This window comes from Amblyraja radiata, chromosome 13 (assembly GCF_010909765.2).
Source record: "Amblyraja radiata isolate CabotCenter1 chromosome 13, sAmbRad1.1.pri, whole genome shotgun sequence".
In the NCBI taxonomy this organism is placed as follows: domain Eukaryota; kingdom Metazoa; phylum Chordata; class Chondrichthyes; order Rajiformes; family Rajidae; genus Amblyraja; species Amblyraja radiata.
In genome coordinates this window covers 49,831,750-49,850,496 of record NC_045968.1, presented here as the reverse complement: position 1 = coordinate 49,850,496, position 18,747 = coordinate 49,831,750, and the positions used below count along the sequence as shown (strand labels likewise).

At 41.8% G+C, this 18,747-nt stretch overlaps 1 protein-coding gene across 1 annotated transcript in view; it reads left to right on the top strand.

Annotated features, from left to right (window-relative positions):
* Positions 1-18,747, top strand: part of LOC116980002 (anosmin-1-like) — a 122,144-nt gene that overhangs the window by 42,729 nt on the left and 60,668 nt on the right. Inside the window, exon 3 of the mRNA XM_033032057.1 lies at positions 17,548-17,610. Within this exon, the coding sequence (XP_032887948.1) occupies positions 17,548-17,610 (63 nt within the window). The remainder of the gene's footprint in view (positions 1-17,547; positions 17,611-18,747) is intronic.

Here is an 18,747-nt window from a genome sequence, read left to right as displayed (position 1 = left end):
TAATAAAATTTGTAACCAGATGCAAATTCCAGACACGAACCAAGAGGCACTTTGATCAAGATGGGTTATACCTCTCTCTGGATAGTGCCTTGCAATGTTAACCTTTTTTTTACATTGCAGCTGCATCCATTTTAAACATTACTACAACTTGTACATTTTCTCACCAACTGTTTTTCTAAGCACAATGTTGAAAATTTAAATGTTATCAGAATAAGCTAATTAAATTGAAATTAATCTTTTATTTTAGTAGCTCTTGCATGATAATAGCATAAAAGGGCTCAATTTTACCCGAAACGTTACCTATTTCCTTCGCTCCATAGATGCTGCTGCACCCGCTGAGTTTCTCCAGCATTTTTGTGTACCTTCAATTTTCCTATACGTTGTTTTATGCTGTTAATTATCTAGCACCGTGCGATGCTTTATAGAATAAGATTCTAAGTTAGGTTATGCCATTCTGAAGAACAGTGCATTATCCTGCTTTTTGGATTTTATAGTCAAGAAGCCAGAGATGCACTTACCTAAGATCCAATGTTATGCAATATGATACATCTTTTAAAATATGACTAGAAATTTCTTGCCACATCTTTTTCCACCAACTACTGATCGCAGTGTTGTGCTGTTGCACCTGTTTACCCTTCAGCTAGAAATTATCGTGCTTCCTGCATCTTTTGCAGCACAGTTCACTTTGTAAGTCAGTGAGGCAGGAAGAAAAATCAGTCCAGTCACAGTTATATTATGCAGACAGTGAGTTCTTTGTGCAGTACATTGACACATTGACAGATTTCAGGAGACACTTCTCGATAAACTGATTTCCGTTTCCATGAAACTTTCCATGATGATAAATCCACTAATTTGTGTTAGGTATTGTTGACAAGAATAGATAAAAGAAGTACTTATACAGTAATGCAATTACTTTCTCTTCCATAGCTTTCTGTAATATCCAGAAATTAATAGTTTAGAATGATTAGAAATATATTTCTTCTTTAAGCCACAAGAAATGCCACTGCCAGTTTTAAATAACAGGGAAATTTGCTAATATCAAACTCCTTGCGAATGTATTAGAAGGTGAATTGGTAGGGAGAAGGCCTGCAATGAGGATTGCATCCAGAACTTTCTCATCTAGATTGTCCCGTGGGGTTACCTCAGTTATGGGTGAACAGAGAATTGTTAGTTGGAGACTGGCCAGATTCTCCAGAGAGAACAGAAAATTGAATCTCCAGAGAGAAGGGAAAATCTAAGGCTTTTGTGCGAGCCTCAAATGGTTATTGAATCTGTTTGGGCGAGACATTGGAACCAAGCCTCTTAACAACTGGAATATGCCACGGAGAATTTGGAAGAAAGCACATAATCACAAACCCAATATTCCCCTAGAGAAATTCCATAATAATCTGTACTGTCATTGGAAATTATGGTGATTTCAGTAAGGTTCATCAATAGTTTGAATAGATTCAGACCGCATAAAATTTTGTATCTGACTATTTCAAAATGAACGTACTAATTTTGTAAATATGGTGGAGTGACTTTGCTCTTTAAGTCAGATGATAGTGGTCAGGGATTGATTTCAGCTACCTCATAATGGTTTCATGTTGTCATTTGATTCTGTCTAATTTTGGGGATTATATTACTTTCCAAAATGGTAGCTTGATCATCTGCTTAAAGTAGTTGGTGACCTATCTCTTTAATAATTGCACTTAATAAATGCAATAAAAATTGCCCTCCATTTTTTGTCTAGTCCTGGCTGGAGTTCTGGACTTGAACATTGAGATTTTCTAAGTTCTCCATGCAGTAAGTTGCTTGTAAGATTATTTTTCAAACTCATCTGTGTAGATAAAACTGTTTGTCTAAAATATATATGGTTAGCATTTGTCCTGAGCAAAAGGAGTTTATTTTGTTCACACTAAAAATGTCACGTTTTTTTAATTCTTTCCTAACTTACTCTTTCATAAATGATGTTCTCAGCTTCATTAGTGGAAAGAGGGGCATGTGAAATAAGCTTTATGCAATACTTTTGCCCTCCTGGGTTTTCATACACCAGTCAACACTTCATCAGTTGATAAGATTTATCTTCTCTCCCCAAATGTAATAAAAGTAGCTTATGAGCAATTACAGACATGAGATGTTGAACAAAAACAGAACAAGCTGGAATCACTCGGCAGATCAAGAAATACCTATGGAATGAGAAAAAGAGTTTGCAGTCCTTTATCAGAACTCTTTCCACAGATGCTGCATGACCTGCTGAGTATTTCTGCATTTTTTGTTTCTGTTTCAGTTTTAGCCCATCTGCTGTTTAGTTCTAATTTTCACCAACAAAAAGACCATTGTGTTCAATGACTGTACCCTCGCTGAGTATAGACTTTCCCTGGTAAATCTCAAATTAAGCATATAATATTATAAATAAAACCAATTTCACCTGGGATTTTTTAATGTTAACATTGTCAAGAATGTAGCGTGATAAGATATTTCAGCTATTGTTGCTGCACTAGATGTGTAAAATTGTTATCAATTGAGCCTAAAATGCACTCATATCGTGGAGCATGTGTACAATTCAGTAATTTTTAATTTTATAAACTTACCTAAGCTGTTTTTGTTCCTGCCAAAAGTATGGAGGTGCATTAAAATCCAATTAATTCCAAAAATGTATTTCAAAATTCTTGTTGGCAACAATGGAAGCTAAAAGGCTGATGCTGGAAATTTGAAAATGCCAGAAATACTCATCAGACCATGCAGTATCTATGGAAAGAGAAATAGAATCAATATTTCATAATTGTTGACTCTGTTTTTCATTCCTCCGTAAGGGCAGCAGAGCGGTGTAGCATTAGAGCTACTGCCTTACAGCGACAGAGACCCAGGTTCGATCCTGACTACGAGTGTTTGTCTGTACAGAGTTTGTACGTTTTCCCCGTGACCTGCATGGGTTTTTTACGAGACCCTCGGTTTCCTCCCACACTCCAAAGATGTACAGGCTTGTAGGTCAATTATCTTGATATAATTGTAAATGTAAAATAAATTGTCCCTAGTGTGTGTAGGGTAGTGTTAATGTGCGGGGATCGGTGTTCGGCGTGGACTCAATGGGCTGAAGGGCCTGTTTCCATGCTGTATCACTAAACTAAACTAAATTTATCATTCATCATCTAAAGCCATCAGTAAAACCCTTCTATTCCATTTTCTCTACCACCTTTTCCTGTGTGTCTGTAAATGTATCGACATTGTTCACTTCAATCATACTGTATGGTGTGCACTTTATATTATTATCACTGTGCGTAAAAACATTTCTTCTGAATTCACTATTGGATATTTTTGTGACTGTAATATTAATGGCCATGAGTTATGCTCTTACCATGAGCATAACAACGCAGAAACAGGCCCTTCGGCCCACTGAGTCTGTGCCAACCAGCGATCACCCTATACACTAGCACTATCCTATACACTAGGGTTAATTTACAATTTACAGAAGCCAATTAACCAACAAACCTGCACGTCTTTGGAGTGTGGGAGGAAACTGGAGCACCCGAAGATAATCCACGTGATCAGAGGGAGAACATCCAAACTCCGTACAGACAGCACCCGTAGTCAGGATTGAAACCCGGGTGTCTGGCGGTGTAAGGCAGCAACTCTACCATTGCGCCATTGTGCTTGTGTATCTTTTTTGTAATGTGCTTGTGTATTTTTTTTGTAATGTGGCAACCGGAACTGCTGCAGCTCCCTTCAGTGTAGGCTTATTGCAAAAAGGGGGCAATTGATGGGGATTTGTGAGAGAGAGTTGCACAGTTCTAGGCAAATATGAAAAAGTGGGATGGAACTAGAGATTGCTCACCAGGACCCAGCATTGATCCAATGGACTAAATAGTCCGCTTCTGTTTCATTACAAGCATTAGATAGCCAGGTTTTGAATCAGTTTTAACGCAACACCCCTGCTTTTCAATACTATCCTTCTAAAAATTAACTTGGTTTGCAGAAGGGTCCTGACCTGAAACATTCCCTATTCATGTTCTCCAGAGATGCTGCCTGGCCCGCTGAGTTATTCCAACACTTTGTATTGCTATTCCAAAATACTTTATTGTAAACCAGAATCTACAGTTTATTGTGTTTACATCTTAGTTTGCATTTTTCCAAGCTTTGATAACATTGCTACATTTATAAAACATCTCCATAGAAATATCAAAACCTGGTGTAATAAAAGATATTGCAGCATCATATTATTCCAGCATCTGGAAAATTGTATGTACAGATCCATCACTAAACACTTTGTGCTCTTTAAATTACATTGAACTCTTGGGTATAGTTTGATTTCAAACAGATATGTTATCCCCAACACTGCGGAGTGAATCTAGAATGAGCATACTGCATCATTTTTAAAACTCTTTGCCTAATACGATTCACAATTTTAGATTTAAACAAACAGTGAACTTTAGTTTGAATGGGAGTGTAATTTAATAGATAGATAGACAGACAGACAGACAGACAGACAGACCTTTATTGTCATTCAGACCGAAGTCTGAACGAAAATTGCAGCAGTCATACATATAATACAATAAAATAAAAACAACAATAAACACATATTAACATCCACCACAGTGAGTCCACCCAGCATCTCCTCACTGTGATGGAGGCAAAAGTCTTAGGTCTGCAGTCTCTTCCCTCCTCTTCTCCCTCTGCGCTGAGGCGATACCCCCCGGGCGATGTTATAAATCAGTCCCGCGGCTCAAACACCGCGGCCCCGGGGTGGTCGAAGCTGCCGCCCACCAGTCCTGCAGACGCAGCCGCTGGCCCACGGCCGAACCCCGGACTCAGGCCACCACCGCCAGAACACCGTCCCAGCCACCCTCACGTGAATACCGTGCCGTCTTCAGCCTCGGGCTGGGCCGCCCCCGACATGGGCGCCGAACCTCCCCCGGGCCGGGCCGCCCCGACATGGGCGTCGCTTCTTCCCCGGGCCGGGAGGGATAAAAGGGATAAAATTCATACACCAGTTTAAATTCATTAATATGGAGGCATGAGTATACTGCCATTGCTGAGGCATGAGGATTGGATTTGGGGTAACAATTCACCCAACCACCACTGCAATAATGTGCTCAAGCTCATACACCATTTCTGAAATTCAATTCCTTTAAAGTTACTGTTCTGCACCCAGGTCTAATGATCGTGGATACATTTTTCCTTTTTTAAACTTCTTTTGTGGTTCTGTATTGTCTAGTTTTTGCTCACTCCGGATATTATTAAATGGTTACTTGAATTCTGTGGGTGATGAAGAACTCTATGACCATTTTGCTATTAATTTTACAAAATTTCAAAGAACACCTTTTCCTTTCTAGAAAGACTGAATTGTTATCATCATGTTCTTTGCGGCTTATCTGGGAAGGGGTCATTGGGTCACAAGGCCATGTTCACCAGGACTGTTGCTCCTTGAAGGAATCATTCATACACTCAAACCAGATGACACCATGGGGAGAATGATTGATATTCTAGCTGTTTGATTTGGAAAGGCTGTTAAGCTAAATTAAATGCTTATTTCTTTGGTTTTTGTAACTTGCCCTTTAACCTTCATGGTGCAGAAGCATTTTCGAAAGCAGAAGTAAATCACTGATGACACCGCGCTCTGCGTGCACATGGTCATTCACTTGTCTGTTGTTGTGCAGTCATCTCTACCTCTGTCTCTCTCATTATTTCTTATTGCTTCCTTCATTGTTATATTTTTGTTTCTTATTGTCCTGTGTCATCTTTCATTTTAGGTCATTGATATGGAGCAAATATTAATGACCAAGGCAACGTTTATAGTTGAGGTTATGCAGAAATTGCAATCTTACAGTAATTGTTTACATCTCAGATCCTACCTCCATAATCATTCATCCTTTATGCTATCCTTCACTCCCATTGTAGTGTTCCCCTTGGATCTGCAGTGGACTCTTGGGTGTTCATTATAAAGGCTGAATGTGTAAAATTGAGCATTCATATTTGCAGATGACACCCAGTTGGCAGTTCTGGTAAGTTGGGAGAAGATAGTTACTAAGGGCCATGGTTAAATTAAGTAAGGTGGCAACTATGGGAGATTTATGTGGGAAGGAAGAGATCCAGGTGAGAAGGATACGGAGTTTACACAGTCATCTTCAAACGCTCAGTACTCTGATCTGAAGTCCCCACCTGCTTTAAAAGAACATGCATAATACCACTGCCCAAGGCGACATGCCTCAGTAAGTACCAACTGACAGCACTCGTATCCAGGGTGGCGAAGTGCTCCAAGAGGTTGGTAAAGACACAAATCTACTGCTGCCTTAGCAATCATCTGTTCCCACTTCAATTCGCCTACAGCCACAACAAATCGACAACAGATATGAACGATCTTGCCGACTCTCAACTCTGCGCGGGGCCACTTGGACAACAAGAACACGCAGTGGGCGGCACGGTGGGGCAGCGGTAAAGTTGCTGCCCTACAGGACCAGAGACCCGGGTTCGACCCTGACTATGGGTGCTGTCCGTACGGAGTTTGCACGTCCTCCCCGTGACCTGCGTGGGTTTTCTCTGGGATCTCCAGTTTCCTCCCAAACTTCAAAGACGTACAGGTTTGTAGGCTAATTGGCTTGGTATAATTGTAAATTTTCCTTAGTGTTAGTTGCTGGTCAGCGCGGACATGATGGACCGAAAGGCCTGTTTCCGCACTGTATCTCTAAACTAGACTAAACAAGTTGTAGGCTGCTGTTCATGAACTGCGATGCAGCATCCCTTCTAAACTCATTATCATACTCTGGGAACTTGGTCTCTGCTCATCCCTATGCAACTGGATCCTCAACTTCCTCCTCAGCAGATCACAATATGAATTGGCAACGACACTTCCTCCAAACTGACCATCAGCACAGGAGCACCTCAAGGTTGCAAAATCCGTACCCTGCTCTACACACTATATTCCCATGATGGTATAGGTAGGCACAGCTCCAACGACAACTTTAAATTCACCAACAATACTACCGTCATTGAACAAATGATGGGTAACCATGAGTCAGAATACAGGCGGGAGAACAATAATCTGCTTGAGTGGTGCCAGAACAACAATCTTGCTCTCAGTGTTAGCAAGACCAAGGAGCTGATTATTGACTTCAGGAAGGGAAACCCAAAGGATCATGCACCCGCCCTCACTGACAGGACAGAGGTGGAGAGGCGACAGCTCCAAGTTCCTGGATGTACACTTCTCTGATGATCTGTTCTGAGCCCAGCACATTAATACAATTGCAAAGGCGGCTCACCAATGCTTCTACTTCCTCCCATGTTTGAGGAGATTCAACGTATCACAGAATATTTTATTGAACTTCGACAGGTGTACTGGGGAGGATACTGACAGGTAGCATTTGGTATTTCGAATGCACAAGAACAAAGCAGTAGAAAGTGGTGAACATTACCTGGTGCATCACCAATGTTGGCCTCCCCAACATCAAAGGGATCAACCCATACTACCGTGGCCATGCTCTCATCTAGTATCTACCATCAGGAAGGAGTTTCAGGACCCTGAGTACCGTCACCTCCAGAGTGAAAAGCAGCTACTCCCTTAACAATTATTAGGTTTGTGAACCATTGTACACAACCCTAACCGCAATCCTACCTTAGCACTGAACTACTATGAACTTTGCACCACCCAGGTTGCACGTGTATTTTGCTTGCACTATAATGGTCTGGTTTATCGAGAAGAACAGATAATTTAATGTATATTTATTTGTTTTGTTTCCTTTAAACTGACTGTAAAGCTGCAGCAAGTAAAAATGTCATTGTACCTGTTTCAGTGTATATAACAATTAACACTCCTGACTCTAGATTTTGAAGACCTCATCTGGAGAACTGTGTTTGTTTCAAGCACCAGATTAGTTTAGTCTAGGGTTTCAACACGGAAACAGGCCCTCTCGTTCACCGTGTCCGCGCTGACCACGTCCCCCACACACTAACACTATCCTACAGTCACTAGAGACAACTTACATTTATACCAAGCCAATTAACCTACAAACATGTACATCTTTGGAGTGTGGGAGGAAAGTGAAGATCTCAGAGAAAACCCACGCAGGTCAGGGGAGAACGTACAAACTCCGTACAGACAAGCACCCGTGGTCAGGATTGAACTCAAGTCTCTGGCGCTGTGAGGCAGTAGCCCTACCACTCCGCCACCTTGCCACCCTAAATCTTGAGAAGAGGGAATATAGAACAGATCTTGGGTTCATGCAGGTGGTCCAATTAGTAGTTCCAGGATTTAGGCCCAGAAATGCATACACCTCCAAGGCAAGAGGATGTCTAACCGAGGGAGAATTTGGAGGCAGATTTTCCTACGTTGCTGCCACCTTTGTCATCAAGATGACGAAGATACAGAGATATGGCTGAACAACCCATGTGTGGTACATAATGCATTTGCAGAAGTTTCATGATAATGTGGATAGATGTTTACGGCAGTAGAACTAATTTGCGATTAGTTGATTTTGCAGACATTGGCCACATTTCGATATTGTCTATGCTGAATTATCAGTCTCAGTCAGGATGCATGTGTCAGTCCAACGAAGAACAGTCTGCAAAGGATCTATCCCTTAACTATTCACGGTCCCCTCTATTCAGCTTCACGGAATCACTCCAACGGAAAGGACAAAAGCTAACCTCTATGTCACAGTTTATCTCTCAGAGCCATCTCCAAGAGTTTGGCATGCAGTGCATTAGTTCAAAGAATAATGGCCTATTAATATATTATTAGGATACAGTTCATTGAATAAATGACAGCTACATCCCATAGAAGAGAGCTTCACTACATCAGTCTTGACTAAATTCGATCCCAATTCTCACTGAGGTGTGTAACATACCTTGTAGGCACAGTGAAGAATGTTTTGTCACATACACATAAAATGGTGAGTAAACATGAAGCAGTGGTTGCTCCCAGACTAGCTCATTGTTGACTATGGTTGGGTAATGGATGAGCTTGCAGGTTATCTATGATCATAAGAAAAGCAAGGAATGAATCTTAATTACTGTCAAAAGTGTATCATTTAACAGTTGAGCAGAAATATGAGCTGTGATGACAGTCATGTTCAGAGTCAGCTCCTTCATACCTGTAAATCAATTTAATTTTATTTTTACATTGTTCCTATCCAATTGGTTTTATTCTCCTGCTATTCATCCTATTTACCTTTTCAATTTGAGACTTATATTTAGCCTGCTATTAATTTGGTGCAATGGGACTCACCACTATATCGGTTCAGAACAAAAGAAAATGCCATTTACCCAAGGCTGTGAATATCTTCTGGCCCTTTACAGCTTAACACCTTTTTGATCCTCTCACTCCGAAAACCCTGCAGAGAAAGGAAACAAGGCTAAGGGATTGCTAATTAGTTTCAACCATATTATCCTAAGGTGGAATCAGGAGGACCTGATTTTGTTTGGACCCCACTGTCATTTAGCAACCCCCTCCTCTCTCTGGTTCCTCACACAAGAAGCTACATCACAACCTTGATCCCCAAACTACTAACCTACAGTCATTGTGATATGATAGAGCAGTTACTGATCATCCCATTAACTTCCTCTCTGTGGAGAGAGTAAATAGACAATAGACAATAGGTGCAGGAGTAGGCCATTCGGCCCATCGAGCCAGCACCGCCATTCAATGTGATCATGGCTGATCATCCCCAATCAGTACTCCGTTCCTGCCTTCTCCCCATATTCCCTGACTCCGCTATCTTTAAGAGCCCTATCTAGCTCTCGCTTGAAGGTTTCCAGAGAACTGGCCTCCACCGCCCTCTGAGGCAGAGAATTCCACAGACTAACAACTCTCTGTGAGAAAAAGTGTTTCCTTATCTCCGTTCCAAATGGCTTACCCCTTATTCTTAAACTGTGGCCCCTGGTCCTGGACTCCCCCAACATCGGGAATATGTTTCCTGCCTCTAGCGTGTCCAAACCCTTAACAATCTTATATGTTTCAATATGAATCCCTCTCATCCTTCTAAACTCCAGAGTGTACAAGCCCTGCCGCTCCATTCTCTCAGCATATGACAGGGAATTAACCTTGTAAACCTACGCTGCACTCCCTCAATAGCAAGAATGTCCTTCCTCAAATTAGGGGACCAAAACTGCGCACAATACTCCAGGTGTGGTCTCACTAGGACCCTGTACAACTGCAAATCATGCCAATCTATTGGAAAGTGACTTAACGTGAGTGTCTGCCCCACCACCCCCCATCTATCCTTTGCGGTCTGAGCATCTGCTTGCTGGACACTTCTCCTATAATCAGCTGCCCATGTGAGCAGGGTGATCTCATGCTATTCAAAGTCAGAAACTTCTAAAGGGACAGGCCTGCTTTTCTACTCTGGTTCTTCCCCGCTGGGGCATAATAATGTCAGTGTATTTGCTCTCTTTGTTGTGTGTGTATATAATATATATAATTTCTCCCAGAAATTTACCAGCGAAATGTTTGTTTGTAGTCCTTGTTCTTTCTGTCATGAAATGTTGAAACTAGCAATCTTCAGAGGATGGGCATGGTAGCAAATTGTAACTGTGTAAGTCCCAAAGGTCTTGAAAATTCTTTAACCAGTTGTATGTCCAAAAGGAATTGTAGATTTTAAATAATAAAACATTTGCAATACATAAGGGGCTGGGAAAGGCAAAATGATTTCACAAACAAAAGAAGTATCATATTTATGAATTAGGATCTCTGGCTCTCTCTTTCAATAGTTGATATTCAACACACTGGTGTTAGCTGGTTTTAATGTTTCAATTATATTTTGAAGCAGAAAATCTTTTTATTCAGGTCATCACTAACTTTTCGTTTCCCTCCAGCTGCTTAGCCCCTAATTTCATTCCTTCCTTTCCCATCTCCTCCATGTATCTTATTCATTTGTGTTGGAAGGAACTGCAGATGCTGGTTTACAACAAAAATAGACACAAAATGCTGGAGTAACTCAGCGGTACAGGCAGCATCTCTGGAGAGAAGGAATAGGTGGAGTTCTTCAGACTTCTGAAAAAGGATCTCAACCCGAAAGTCTGAAGAAGGGTCTTGACCCGAAACGTCACCTATTCCTTCTATCCAGAGATGCTACCGGTGCTGCTGAACTACTCCAGCATTTTGTGTCTATTTTATTCATTTGCCAGGGTATGAGGCTTGGTTGAGCAAGTTCTGTTCTGCAGTTTGCATTCACCAACCTGGGCACTCTATAGCCACACTAACCTTTTACAAATCAGCAGATCTATTCGAACTGCAAATCAGAGCGGTTCATGAATCGTGACAAGTCCATTGGCAGCAAATCCCAAAGCCCCACCTCTGGATCACCCTGATTGCATTTGCTGTCAGAAGAGCTTTTCAGCTGTTTGTAAATGTCAGTAGTAATCAAACACATTCAAAGATATTTGGAATAGATCAAAATCATTTTTTGAAACTTTAAAAGTCAGAAGCAAAACTGGATTATGGAGTCATTCAGCACAGCAATAGCCCTGTGGGCCAACTCACCCATGCCGACCGGGTTCCATAGCAGAGCACGTACCAATCGCCTGCACTTGTCCCATTAGAATGGAATACCGTGTATCAAAGTGTGGTGTCATGCATTTTGGCAGTAGGAATAAAGACTTTTTCTAAATGGGGTGAGAATTCAGAAATCGGAGGAGCAAAGGGTTTTGGAGTGCTGATGTAGGATTCCGAAAAAGTTAATTTGCAAGTCAAATCGGTAGTAAGGAAAGTAAACTCAATGCTAGCATTTATTTCAAGAGGACTTGAATACAAAAACAGGGATGTAATGCTGAGGCTCTAGAAGGCGCTGGTCAGACCGCATTTAGAGTATTGTGAGCAATTTTGGGCCCCATATTTGAGGAAGGATGTACTGGCATTGGAGAGGGTCCAGAGGAGGTTTACGTGAATGATCCCAGGAATGAGTGGGTTAACATATGATGAGTGTCCGGCAGCACTGGGCCTCTACTCGATGGAGTTTAGAAGGATGATGGGGACCTCATTGAAACTTACCAAATAGTGAAGGCCTGGATAGAGTGGATTTGGAGAGGAGATTTCCACTAGTCAGAGAGTCTAGGACCAGAAGTCATAGCCTCAGAATAAAAGGACGTACCTTTAGAAAGGAGATGAGGAATTTCTTCAGTCACAAGGTGATGAATCTATGGGATTCATTACCACAGATGCTGTGAAGGCCAATGCAATGGATATTTTTAAGGCAGAGATTCTTGATTAGTAAGGGTGTCGGGTTATGGGGAGAAGGAAATAGAATGGGGTTGAGGGAAAGATACATCAGCCATGATTGAATGGTGGAGTAAAATTGAAGGGCTAAATGGACTAATTCTGCTCCTATTATTTATGAACATTGAAGGGAGTAAGAATGATGTAAATACGCCTTAGTTAGAAACAGAGATGCTTGATAAATCAGTCAAACTTAAGGTAAGGCTCCAGTCCAGGTGGCTTATTTGTACATCTATTAAAAGAGATAATATATGCTTTGTTACCCCTGCACAAAAATTCAGGAGAAAGTAGAATGGTTCCAGAGGGCTGGCTAAAGTGATTTGAGAACATGAGGTAGAACGTGTCCAAGGAACCAGAGACCATGAATGGCAGAAATGGCAAAGATGTTGGAATCCTTGTTCAGTGAGATCGGATTTAAGGGGTCTTCACTCAAACTTTAATATTTTGATCACAACATGTCAAAGACATATATTGTAATGAACAAATTACTTCAATCATTTTCCTTGCACCATCAAAGTTCACAGTTTTTTTTTTGATTTATGCATTTAAGTATATCTTGCTCTAATCACAACTTCATTAATCATTCTGCTCTGCACCTTGTAACCTAGGACCATCAGCAACAGCAATGCACAGTGTTAATTCCATCCACCCTGCATCACATTTTCACACACTTCCACGGCGACCTGTTATGCAGCCAGCCTGTGACTGGCATAGAAATGGGTCGTTTAAGGTCTAGTGATCTTCTCTGCACAAAGCTTGACAAATACGTGATAATCACAATGAACCTCTATAGCTCCCATTGGAAAATGCAAATGTTCCATTTTCTTGGTGTAAATCACTTTAGATTACTCAAATGCCTGTTTTGAATAATTTCACAATTTTCTGCAGGTATCTTCAAAGATGTTAATAATAAACAAAATAACAGTACAACACATCAAAATAGTGAAATCTAATTTCTGATCAGTTATACATGGCCGTGCGAAGGGGGGGTGCGTTGGGTGCGGTCGAACCCCACTTTTTTTTCCAGAGTAAGAAAATATCCTGAGGTAAAAAAAAAGCGCAATCAGCGTTTCCACTTTGACGAAAATTACCAGAAATTCTGGTTCCGGCCCGCTGGATGATTTGGGGGGGGGGGGGGGAATTGTGACCATCCGCGCGTGCGCAGTTGTGGGGAAACCAGTGACGCAGTAGTGACGCAAAATGATGCTGTGTCTCCGCGCGTGCGCAGTGGACCGGGCGGGATCAGATCACCATTTACACTCCACACAATCAGAGATCGCCTCGACGCCTCGTGTCTACTCTGGGTAAGTGTTGTGGGAGGGGGAGTCTGTTTTTTATCCTGGGTGGCAAACTACCGTGAGGGGTCCAATCTGGCCCACGGGATGATTTGGAAAAAAGAGTGCCCGTTTCTCCGGGCCCGGGGGGGGTCTGCGGTGTCTGTCCGCCTGGTCCACCGCCTCCATCTGGTCATCCTGGTGGCCAGGAGACCGTTCTCCCGTCGACCATCGGGAGCGGGTACGACTGAATCTGAACCCAGTCCTGGCAGCGGCCGTGACCTGATACCAGACGTCGCTCCGGCCGGGCCCTCGCCTCCCCCGCCACCGGGCCCACGCCACCATCCCCTCGCTGGGCCCATACCACCTTCCACCTATGCCATCCCCCCCACGCCGGACCCATGCCACCTTCCGCAAAAGCCTTTAACCCCCTCCCCCCCGCTGGGCCCACGCCACCTTCACCCCCTCCTCCCGCCGGGCCCACGCCATCTTCCACCCCCGCCGAGCCCACGCAATCCCCCACCCCCACCGCGGGCCTTCACCTCTCCCCCTGCTGCGGACCCTCGCCTCCCCGTCCCCCCACGCCATCGCGGGCCCACGCCTTGGGTTTAGACTCTCTGTTACCTGCTGCGAGAGGCAAGAAGAGTGTTTAATTGTATATGCATCAAACAACGCTGCAATTAAATCATTACTTGCCACAGCAAGCACAGTATTCATAGATAACACAATATCCATTCATATAACCATTATCTATTCATAGATAGATCTATTCATAGACAACAAAAAAACAGTAATATGTTAAAAAACATAATTTGGAGCTGCACAGTGGCGCAGCGGTAGAGTTGCAGCCTCACAGACCCGAGTTCGATCCTGATTACGGGTGCTGTCTGTGTGGAGTTTGTACGTTCTCCCTGGGACCGTGTGGATTTTCACCGGGTGCTCTGGTTTCCTCCCACACTCCAATGACTTGTAGGTTAATTGTCTTTGGTAAGTTGTAAAATTGTCCCCAGTGTATAGGATAGTGCTAATGCACGGGGTGATCGCTGGTCGGCATGGACTCGGTGGGCCAAAGGACCTGTTTCTGCACTGTATCTCTAAAGTCTAAAAAGCCCCAAAGTCCTTAGTGCAACCAAGACGGTTCATAGTTCATAGTTTAGTTAGTGTTTGTAGTGTTCAAGAGGTCGATGTTGTTGGGTAGGAGCTGAAGAAGTGTCTCAACCCGAAAAGTCACCCATTCCTTCTCTCCAGAAATGCTGTCTGTCCCGCTGAGTTACTCCAGCATTTTATGTCTACCTTCGAGTTTTTAAAAAAACAGCATCTGCAGTTCTTTCCTACAGAGCTTGTTTAGTTTAATTTAGAGATACAACGTGGAGTCAGGCCCTTCGGCCCACCAAGTACGTGCCGACCAGCGACCCCTGCACACTACCACTATCCCACACACACCAGGGACAATTTACAATTATACCAAGCCAATTAACCTACGTCTTTTCGCCAATTAGGTCGCCCAAGTGGGACAGCCCCTTTAGAAGAAACATGGGCTTGATAGAGTTACAGAAAACAATGTACCTTATAATCCATCTACAACCCCTAAAGGAAATTTTGTAAAAGTAGTTCCAAATGAGAAGTATGACTTCATTTTTTTGTGTCCTTACAGTATCTGGTCTTCAAATTTAGGACATTCTTATAGTTCCTAAGATAGATTCACCTTATGATGGCTAAAACTGAGGCAAGCTTATTTTTGCCCTCTGGCAGCCACCATTCCTTGATACTGTATAAGATTGTTATAACATTTTAGCAAATAATTTGATAGTCAAATTTTTAATCCCATGTTTTCTCTATGTTTATTCCAACTCTTTATTTTTAATATGGCTGAAACGTTGGAACTTCAAAGATCTTTTCCCAAATCCTATGACTACCTGGGCCATCAATCTTGAAAACTTAAGTAACAGTTGTAAATTACCAAAGGCAGATTTGTGGTATCTAGGTGATTAGCTACTGTCTGGCTCATGGATATTGAGCCTCTGTTCTTTATACAAATCAGTGGAAAAACAATTTGAATGAATGCATTTTTCATGACCTTGCAGATATTGAAGTATGAAAATTCTCCATTGGAAAATCAACTGAGAATGAAGTTGCTGAATGCAAAGTTCCACCGAAAAATAAGGCCGGTGAACAGATAACGATTTGTCACTTGTGATTAATCAGCTTCTGTGTTGTGCATTTAAAATCGGCATGGAAATAGTTCAAACTGCATCACGGAAACACCTCTGTTTGTGAGCTGTGTGGAGATGCCCAATACCTCCAGAGCTCAGCTTCATGGTGCACACAATCTTCAGATTAGAGTTAAATTAGTGGTTGTTGGGTGAAGTTTCTGTAAATTGGTATTGGCATGTTTATCCCCTGCTTCAACCCGTATTTGATGGATAGGGGAAATGTATTCAATTCAAGACTGTTGAATATCACGCACACGTTTTGTAATGCTACTCCTGGAAATCTCAGTAATAAATGTTTTTTAATGAAAGGTGTTATATTATGTAATGCTCACAATTTTATTACACCATGGAGCTACAATTGACATGACCTGTTCCTTAAAGTAAAATAATATTACTGATGCTTATATATGACATCTGGAGGTCAATTGAGGGTTAATTGTTGTTGTTGAACAAAGTTTACGCACTGGCTGTTGCTTGAAAATTTCCAGGGCCAGATCAGAAGACGCCATCATGAAGCAACTGATTTTCTTTTCCTTTGTTTCAAAGATTTGACAGTGCGTAATTTCCCCAAATGTGTTTTGTGCGAGTGCTTGCAAAGTCCAGAATGCTTGGGACAACACGCTTATAATCTTCACCTTTCTGGTGCCACTGCCCTCAACTCCATAGAACCCACATGAAGCAAAAAGTGAATATGTATTAATCGGGATGCTAGATGATTGAACAAATGTTATGTCTGCGTTGTTCTTGGTCTAAAACTGCCAGTGAGACATTAAAAAGGAATGTTATTGTCTTCTGCTCATTGAATAAATATTATATTTCATGCACAAGAATTATATCAAATGCACAATAAGTGGAAAATATTTGGTAAACTTGCAGCAACTCCCACCAATGCAATGTCCTGACACTGTAATAAGTTAGTGCAAGATATCCATTTAAACTTTTATTACATTTTAAATATGATGTTGTTAGATTGTATTCTCATCTTTAATCCAGAGGTCCCAAAGACATTATTTTTTATAGATTTAAAAAAAGTTCTTTAGGACCGCTTGACGAAACAAGATTACACATATTACACACATTAGATTTCATTTTATTTTGATAAGTAGTTTGATTTAGGACCCTTGATGGTCTGCTTCTTCCAAAGTCTAAATATGTGGCAGATGGTCTGCTTTGATAATGCAAAGCAGATGTCCATCTTATAAAACCTTGAAAAATTAGTCCAAATGGTTCTTTTGCACCAAACAGGTTCGATCATTCGGTTCCTCAGAACATATTGTAAATATTAAAGTTCAAATCAGAAAACATTTGCTTTATGTCACTTTGAACACGTGAACAATGAGGTTGATAGAAATGTTTTAGGACTGGAGAATGAAATGGGTGAATTGTTTCATCAAAAATGGCAAGATACTTCCATTCATGTCCCTTCGTTCCAAATGTTAGCTTCTTGATTTGTTCAGGATCAACTCTCATGTGATTTGCACTATGTTAAGTGCAGAATTTGATCCGGTTTTTTTCAATTTTGACTAAAAGGAATATTGTTAGAACTGGTCCAATGTATGTGTTGCATTATTCCAGGATGGGTGATAAACAGCATGTGCACTGTATGTTTAAGAAGGAACTGCAGATGCTGGAAAATCGAAGGTACACAAAAAAGCTGGAGAAACTCAGCGGGTGCAGCAGCATCTATGGAAATAGGCTTGGTGATGATTTAAAAGGCTGTCGTGCTATTTGGGATATTCCGTGTCATATGTTCATTTTGCAATGAGATAATGAGAATTAGTTGAGAAACTGAAGAAAAAGATACTAAACAACTTTATGGGGTTCACTGTGGTAAAACTAGTAAGCTAAGTGCTCATTTTGTTTTCCTTTATTACAGTGTCTACAACCTTGCAAGGTGTTGTGGGATACCAACAAAAATCAATGTCAGCAACAGTGTGAGGTAGGAAAACATTTAATAGAGAATTTACAATCGATTCTGTTTGCTGTGGAAAAGTAACTGACCATTCCAATGATAAGCCCTTGTTCAAATGGGTTTATTACAAACAGAAAATAATAAAATGTTTAACTCCTGTATTGTTCATTCATATTTTTGCTTTATTTTATACGCTTTGGCCTCCTGAGGCCGTGGAAATAGAAAGTCAAGACTACATTAAGGACAAGGAAATACTATTTGTTTTGTCAAGACAATAGAATACTTCCCTTGTCAAGGAAAACTGAGAAGGAACATTAAAGGGCCTGTCCCACTTTCCCGAGTGCTCTGCCGAGTTGAAAGGACCTTAAAAAAAATAATCAAGATTTTTGTGATCCACGAAAGTTGCAATTTTTCTCCTCCTGACTATCTTTTTACTCGTGGACTTTGTTGTTATGCTGGTAAAAACATCCCGACTTACCTGATGCCCCGAGTACCTACGGCTGGCATAACGAGACGCTACGATATATGTACGGACTCCCATGGTCTCCCACGGACTCGCTACGGACATTCTCTGAGTTTGAATCAAGGGGAAAACTCGGGAGAATTCGTGAGTAACTTGGGAAAGTGGGACAGGTCCTTAATTGAGTGCACAGTGAGAGCAGGAACCGGCCCCCAGTGAAAGAGAAACATCACTTGATGAATCCGATGCCCAACCATAGATTTCAGAATTGTCACATAGTGGATTATCCAAGTTATAGTCATAGTCATAGGGTGTGGAAACAGGCCCTTCGGCCCAACTTGCCCACACTGGCCAACATGTCCCATCTACACTGGTCCCACCTGCCTGCATTTGGTCCATATCCCTCCAAACCCGTCCTATCCATGTACCTGTCTAACTGTTTCTTAAACGTTGGGATAGTCTCAGCCTTAACTACCTCCTCTGGCAGCTCGTTCCATACACCCACCACCCTTTGGGTGAAAATGTTACCCCTCAGATTCCTATTAAATCTCTTCCCCTTCACCTTAAACCTATGTCCTTTGGTCCTCGATTCTCATAGAGCAAGAGACTACCCATCTACCCAATCTATTCCTCACATGATTTTATACACCTCAATAAGATCACCCCGCATCCTCCTGCACTCCAAGGAACAGAGTCCCAGCTGG